The 7802-nt window shown below is 37.8% G+C and overlaps 1 protein-coding gene across 2 annotated transcripts in view; it reads left to right on the forward strand.

Annotated features, from left to right (window-relative positions):
• The window catches only part of LOC126416942 (U4/U6.U5 tri-snRNP-associated protein 2), a 67565-nt gene extending 61096 nt beyond the window's left edge, over positions 1-6469 (forward strand). For both annotated transcript variants that reach the window (XM_050084825.1, XM_050084833.1), the window contains exons 10-11: positions 4710-4796; positions 5558-6469. In XM_050084825.1, coding sequence (XP_049940782.1) covers positions 4710-4796; positions 5558-5611 — 141 coding nt within the window. In that variant the 3' untranslated portion in view covers positions 5612-6469. The remainder of the gene's footprint in view (positions 1-4709; positions 4797-5557) is intronic.
• Positions 6470-7802: the final 1333 nt, after the last annotated feature.

A 7802-nucleotide genomic window follows, 5' to 3' on the forward strand; every position in this document is an offset into this window, starting at 1 on the left:
CTTTCGTGCGAACTTTGTTGTAGAACCACTCTCTTATTTTCGTGTGGTAATAAAAAAATTTTTACTTACTTAATTATTACGTACATTTAAAGAAAAAATAATATTTACGTGAACTCATATGAACTGGTTAAGAATATTAGGTTGAGAATTGGGTCCTTTAAATCATTCGGCCTTGGCATACACTTTCCTGATGCAGTGGATTTTTTGTTAAATATTTTTACTGAATTTTATCCCGGCACTAGCCATAGAACACAAGATTACCTCTATTAGCAGAAAATGTTTTAATTATTGCCAAGCCGACATTTATCACTGATCAAACCTACTTCATTACACATTTAAGATATTTTGAAAGAACCAAACTGTTTAAATTTCAATGTTAACTAACATTAGCTATCCGCCTACGAATGCACAAACGTATAATTAATTCAAATTTTATCAGCCACAGAATCACTGAAAAAGAAGAACAATTTCTTAATTCACCATTGATTTTTTATGCATCTGTTCCCGATTTACGGGTTTGCTATTGTTGGTCGCGGCACAGCCCAGCAACACCGCTAAAAAATGCTGAAAAATTCTTAAAGAAATTTTATAGATGACGTGGGCAAGCTAATTTACATAAATAATTCACACTTTTGATAAACTCTAATATATTTTGATCAAACAACAATACAACTCACATTAATTCGTAACGCATCGTCTAATGGCGGCTAAGTCCAGACAGAGACAAAAGAAGTCTACCCATTCGTAAAAAACTCTTTCACAGTGTCCTACCGCAATGACTTCTGTACAGAGAAGACCAAAGAATACATAATGCATTGTGCTTAAATAGTATTGCTGACTATTAACATTTCTTTGCAAATTGACGATATTATTCTCTTCTGACAACATTTTATATATATCTCTGCTATCGCAAATACTGACACATTTTACAATCACATAATAAATACAGAAAAATTCCTATCCTAAATACAGAGAAATATTACAACAAAAAATATAAGGAGAATAACAAATGTCTTTTACACCACATTCAGTAATATTTTTTGTTCAATAATTACGATATATACAACTTGCCCAGAGCGGCGTATATGGTACAAATAAACTCTTGTTTAATAATGTGAGTTTGCCAGGGAACGTTACAGCTCCGCTTGCGACAACCAGTTTACTGTCCTCCGTTCTGTCAGAAAAATTGTTACATACTCTGCTGCCAACTTTCTTCTCTCTCCCAAAGCTCACTCATTCACGCAGATAAACCACTTTGAAGCAGAGAGGTTCCGCTACATTGGGACGAGGAAATCTTGCCAACCTGGTTTGGCTGTTGCCAACCTAGATAAAAATGCTGTACATGCCACACCATGAACAAGGGTGGCACAAATATGTACCTGTAACATTTGCTAATACTTGCATGGCCTGTAATGTTGCTGCCATTAGCTCTTGATAACCCTGCTAAGTTTGTGTTAGCAGTTGCTGCAGTTGATCTGACTAATCACAAAATGTTCAAAGTCTGATTTGCAAATGACACAGGTCCTAAGTAGTTCTTAGAGATCAAAAATGAGCTGTGTAAACTTACTTTAAACTCACCAGCAGTTCCTATATTATCATCTCTGAACTTACCATCCCCGGAAACTCGACGTGCCAGTCTCCGCTACTGCCCATGTAACTGACAACACGTCACTTGAGTCCGTTGGCAAATATAAGTGTGCTATATCAACATGGAAAAGAGAGACAGTACAATAGTTTTGCAGGTATAACCGAAGACTCTCGGCATTGCCGCTACACACGCAACAGTTGCGCATGACAACTATTCTACATATTATAACTTAAGGTCCCTCGCTGTGGTTTTCTGTCTTTATGTGGAATCTAATCTCAGGAACTACTGTAGGGACTGTGATACTTATTCAGCTACAGATTAATTCATGAGGAAGATTTGTGTATATACTTTACCCCCGTTACGCCAGACAAAGTGTCTGGCCATGGATATTTAGTGCCACCATGCAAATACAGGGCAGCTCGCAGTTGTTTATTGATACTGCAGAGACACACACACACACACACACACACACACACACACACACACACACACCACATGCATATACATCTACAGCAACCTGCCTGGATTCGCATGTGTGGCCAAATGACTTGTCTCGTAGTGGTAATGTATAGGGTGATTCCATGATGGTGTTACAAAAAAGTCCAGCAAATATTGGCTCTAAAATACCTACATTAAGAGCTATGGGCTCTTGTCTAGTAGAAGAGATGCATTTCACAGTAGTGAAGATGAACAAGTGCTCGTTGCTCTCAAGATGTGTATTTTAGAGCCAATAGCTACTAGGCATTTTTTCTTCTTTTGGTCCGTACTGTCTACTCCAAAAATATTTAAATCAGAGACTTTACAGCTGAAGAGATGCGTTTCACTATATTGAAGATGAACAGATGCTCAGGGTGTAATGAAATATTCACACACACACACACACGCGTTTGTGCACTTGAGAGTGGGGGTGCATGCATGTGTGCACACTTGTGCGTGTGTGTGTGTGTGTGTGTGTGTGTGTGTGTGAGAGAGAGAGAGAGAGAGAGAGAGAGAGAGAGAGAGAGAGAGAGAGAGAGAGAGAGAGAATATTTCAGTACAGCATTTTTTAAGACTGCTGTAAATTTATTTTAATGTGTGCTCTTTATTCAGAGGAATTCTAACAATTATGTTGACAAACAAACACTTTTGTCAAGTTACTGACTCTGTAATGACAGTACAAGAAAACAGAATACATGGACGAGGTAGTTTCTCTGAATAGTGGCTAAATATTAAAATAAATTTACAGTAGTCTTCAAAAGATTACAGAAATCAATGATATGCTACACAACCTGCTATTAGCATATAAACACAAGTTACAATGATAAAAAGAATACAAAAACTGAAGGAACTGATGTCTTTGTACATACTGGTAGTCTCATTCCATTATGTTGTACATAGCATTCTACCTTGCCGAACCATAGAGATTGCTTTAAAATGCTTGTTCCTAGCTGCGTGGGTTAAAAACCAACCGAGCATCATTACAAGTAATGCAACAATGCTGTGTAGTAGGCTATCAGAACTTACAAAGAAATTGCTGAGAGATGATGAACCACCAACTAGACATTTTTAGGAGACAGTTGGAAATAATGATTAAATTTAAGTAACATTATGTCATAATATTACATATCTGAATAGTACGAAAATGAAATAATATACATCACAAGTGTTTAATAGATAATTGTAACTTTGAACCAATAAAATGTCATCCACAACCTCATGATCCAGTTGACTGTGACACTTCATGACAACCAAATCAGCAGCGCAGAATCTACTCTCAGCGGATCCACTTGAGACTTTAACACACAGTACTCTCTTAGCTACATGTGCGTGGGAAGATACTGTCTTTTCATGTTATTTCCACTGTCTCTGCATCTTTTTTGGTAGTTGTGATTGAGAAGTACGGCAATAGCTTGCGTTGTCCAAACTTCTTGCATACCTCTGAAACCTCAATGGATGCAGCAGTTTTAATGGGCCTGACATATTTTTGTATCAACCACGAGTACCTAGATAGAACGGAGATTGCAGTTTGTAGCAACATTCACTTGTAATCACGTTCCAGCAACATAAAATAGTAGGCATATATAGCTGTCCACTTACCTGAAATATTTATGCACAGAGCACCAACCTCTTTGAAAACATTATCTCTGTCTTCAGTGCTGAGCATCAAAAGAAAATGATATAAGGGACACCCAAATATTTCATTCTTATGGTACAAGTGCAGTTTAATCTTGTCATTCCTTCTATTCATGTAACTTCTGCATCTTAATTATTGCCATGACATTACTGTCTGATTCATTAGGGTTCAAGTGCTCATCCAGAAGTTTACACTGCCAGAAAAATATCAAATGTAGAGCTGGATAGTTGCCTCATTCTAGATCATTACTAGCCCCCTTGAATGGCTTGGAGAACATGATAAGCTCATTTAGTGTCTGCTCATCTATATTCTGAAGTCTACTTAACTCTTTTGGTGGCATCCACTCCTCATTGTTGATCAGAGTGTCACATACTGAAACCAGCTTGTCTAACAGGGTGTTCCATTGGACTTGGACCCCTTGTTTGATTGATTTTGTGAGTCTCTTTGAAAGACCATTCTCTTGCAATATGCCACTAGTCAAACAATGGAAACTTCAGGTAGAAATATCAATAATGTAGGGAAAGATAGATGGCTACTTACCGTAGAGGAGACACTTTAAGTTGCAGACAGGCACAATTAAAAGACACTTACACAAAGCTGTCAGCCACAGCCTGCATCACTAAAAGAGAAACACACACCACTCATAGACACAAGGAAGCACACCTCACACAAACATGACTGACAACTTCGGCAGCTTCTGGCCTGAACTGGTCATGGCAGTCGTGTGCATGAAGTATGCTTACTTATGTGCGTATTTCTTTTTTTCTGCTGTGGCTGAAAGCTTATGTCTAAATGTCATTTAACTATATGCCTGTCTGCAACTGGAGTTTCCAGTACTGTGATGACAAACACCATCTAGGTAGTGGTGCCACAGTGGTGACAGTAATTTTGCCCCATCTTCTCGGTTCCTATAATGATGTTGGGTGGCAGCAGTACAAATACAATGTTAAGAAAGGGATACCTCACAATTTAACTATAATCTCTCATGTATTTATGTTATCATTCCAGGGAAGTGGCAAGTGGTATGAGATGCAGGATCTTCATGTCACCGACATACTTCCACAGATGATCACATTGACCGAGGCGTATATTCAGGTATTATGTGATTCATTATAAGATCTGTTAACACTTTGGAGACTGTCCACTTAGAAGAATATTGAGCCTAGGAAACCTGCCATTTATGCTGTTATTTACAGTGTTATTGGCACATATGTAATTGATGTATCTTCAAGCATAATACATACTAAAATGGGCCGAGCTTCAAGATATATTTTTCATATTTACTTGAACTCTTTGCTAGATTACAGATTTTAAAATGATGCTCACAGAAAATATAATAATAGCCCTAAGAAAAATGTGTGAGGTGAATTATTGAGCAATTTCTTTGTATTGAGCTTCCAAAATTTCCTGCTCACTCAACAAACATACCACATTTGTAGCAGAATTGCAATAAACTGCAAAACCTAGTGAGTACAAGCACAAAATTACATCAATTCAATCATTATGGCTTAGCCATTCATGGCAGCAGCTGTTACACTTGCTTACGTTTCTTTCAAAAAATTCTAAAAATCGACAATAGAAGGCAGTACCAGTCAATGGCAGGTCAGGAGGTGTCCGTATGTTGTTCTCATATGACATAAGTACAGCTTTTCAGTAATAGGCAGCTTGCGTGTTGAGAAAATCGCAGCCCAACCCCAATCTGTACTCTGGCACAGTCATTTCTATTCAAAGTTGTGGTTCAAGCTATGCTCAGGCTTGGTTTACAAAGTGTTAACAATGTTGCATTCCTAATGCTATGAGGTATTTACATTTATCTCGCTCATACTCATTATGTAATTTACTTATTTTCATTTCAGATATATGAGCTCAGGAAGGATTTTAAAGATGATATGAAGATGGAGGTTGTATGATATAAGGCATCAAACACAGGCACAATTCATAAGTTTCCCAAGCAAGTACCTTACTGAAGAATTCTTCATGAGAGGGAAATGACATGCAGCAGTTGTTCATTGAAATGCTAGAGTGACTAATGTAAATATTGTATTTATAACTGGGGTAAAAATTCCCTGCTCCTCTTCTACAAAATGTGCAGCAAATGTCTGTTTTCACCGCCATTCTCTATCTTTATTTATGTCTCTTACCCATGGGTAGACTGATAAGTGAAACTACTCAAGGGACACATCACGTCCAATGCAGACACTCAAATGCTGCCGTCAAAAGACCACTGTATTAAAATTAAATATTTTACTGTAATTAATTTTCTCATATATCACTTGTTTTTCATTTCCTACTTGGCTATTTGATTTCCATTTTTTTCTATTGTTTGTTTCTCTCCTTCAGTTCCATGTAAATACAACTAAAGGATTGTACAGTTATATGTTAGGTTGTTATGATGGCTTTCTGATTCAGTGATTAAATGTCTCTGCTGGATCTATCCACAAATCTAGGGGTTGATCTGCACTTGTGATCAGAGTTTTTGTTGCCTCTGGAATGCTTTGTTTATGTGAAAAATACTAAGTTGAATATGGTTCAGATTACATATTCACTATAACCAGCTGCTGTCTTGTGGAAGAGAAAGGCCCTGTAAGAGGGCCATACACCGATGTCTTATGGCATCATATTGTGAGGTAACTTGTTACTGAGGAGAAAAAGTGTTTGTTGCACAATAGTGTGCAATAAGGACAATATGTGACATGAGTATAATATGTGCTATTAGTGCTAGAATCTTTTGTAGACTGTTCTTTAAAGAGTTACAGATACCAAAAACAGCCTGATGTTACATTTACTCCCTTATAAAGTTCATTGTCAACAGTCAATCTCAGTTTGAAAGCAACAGTAACATCCATAACTGTAATATTAGAAAGAGAAATGATCTACACTCTCTTTCATTTAGCCTTAGCGTACAACAGAAAGGAGTACTCATCTATCAAATGATGTAAAGAATTTAATAGATAATACAATTAAGTAAATATGCAAACTAAAATCATATTTACTTGATAACTCTTACTCTATAGAAGGATTTGTGAACATGTAATAATGTTTTGTTTGGGAGGAGGGGAGGGGGGGGGGGGGGAGGAGATTGAAGATTGTTATGTAGAAATCAATGTATGTTAATTTATATTTAAAAAACTCATAGCTTAATACGATCATGTTGCCATAGTCTTTACTCAGAAAGTGCACTACTGATCCATTCTGCATCATAGCAAGAAGTTGCAATTATGACCAATGAATATGCAGATAACTACCTACCGGAAACTGTGCTGTGGGTGTGACTGGTAACCAACTATCTACTTGTTTGAATGGCCACCAGCAAACTGTGTCAAACTGCAAACTTGACAATCCATTTGCTGAACATGCTGTGCACCACAACACAAATGACCTGAACAGTTGCTTCACTACACGTGCCATTCAGAAGCCTGTTGCCACTGCCTCACATTGCCTTTTCCATTTTCTCTTCTGTCATTGTCCACATGACTCCTTCCCTGACCAGCTTATGCACTGCCCTCTCCCACCACTCTTCATTCCTCTCCCCCCCTCCCTCCTTGTGAGCATTTTCTCTCCACCTCTCTCCCACTCTCTCTCTATTTCTCTGTCTCTCTCATATGCTTTACCCCCTAAGAACTACTTTCATCTAGTTGTGCAGCTCCTGTGTCATTTTTCTTTCCCACTCCTGCCTCACAGTATCCCAACTTTGCCTCATGTGTCCTTCCCTACTCTACTCTACCCTACACTGATCACTTAGGCAACTGCTTTGTATTAATTAGTGTTGCTGTGACTGTGCTAATGTGCTTTTTAGTCTCTCTCTCTCTCTCTCTCTCTCTCTCTCTCTCTCTCTCTCTCTGTGTGTGTGTGTGTGTGTGTGTGTGTGTGTGTGTGTGTGTGTGTACATTCTGCCAGAAGAAGAGCCAGGGCTTGAAAGCTAATTGATAGTATGTTATGTTATGTGTGTCTATGTGCCACATATTACTTTGCTAAATGTGAGTGGTTGCCTTTCCTTTGTTTTACACAACTGAAGCATTGTGGTGTTTGTAACTTTGGGTTGTTATATGTTTTCCGTTCACTGAAATATTACTTAAAATACATGTTTGTGAGAATTTAAAT

This window comes from Schistocerca serialis, chromosome 1 (assembly GCF_023864345.2).
Source record: "Schistocerca serialis cubense isolate TAMUIC-IGC-003099 chromosome 1, iqSchSeri2.2, whole genome shotgun sequence".
Taxonomy (NCBI): Eukaryota; Metazoa; Arthropoda; class Insecta; order Orthoptera; family Acrididae; genus Schistocerca; species Schistocerca serialis.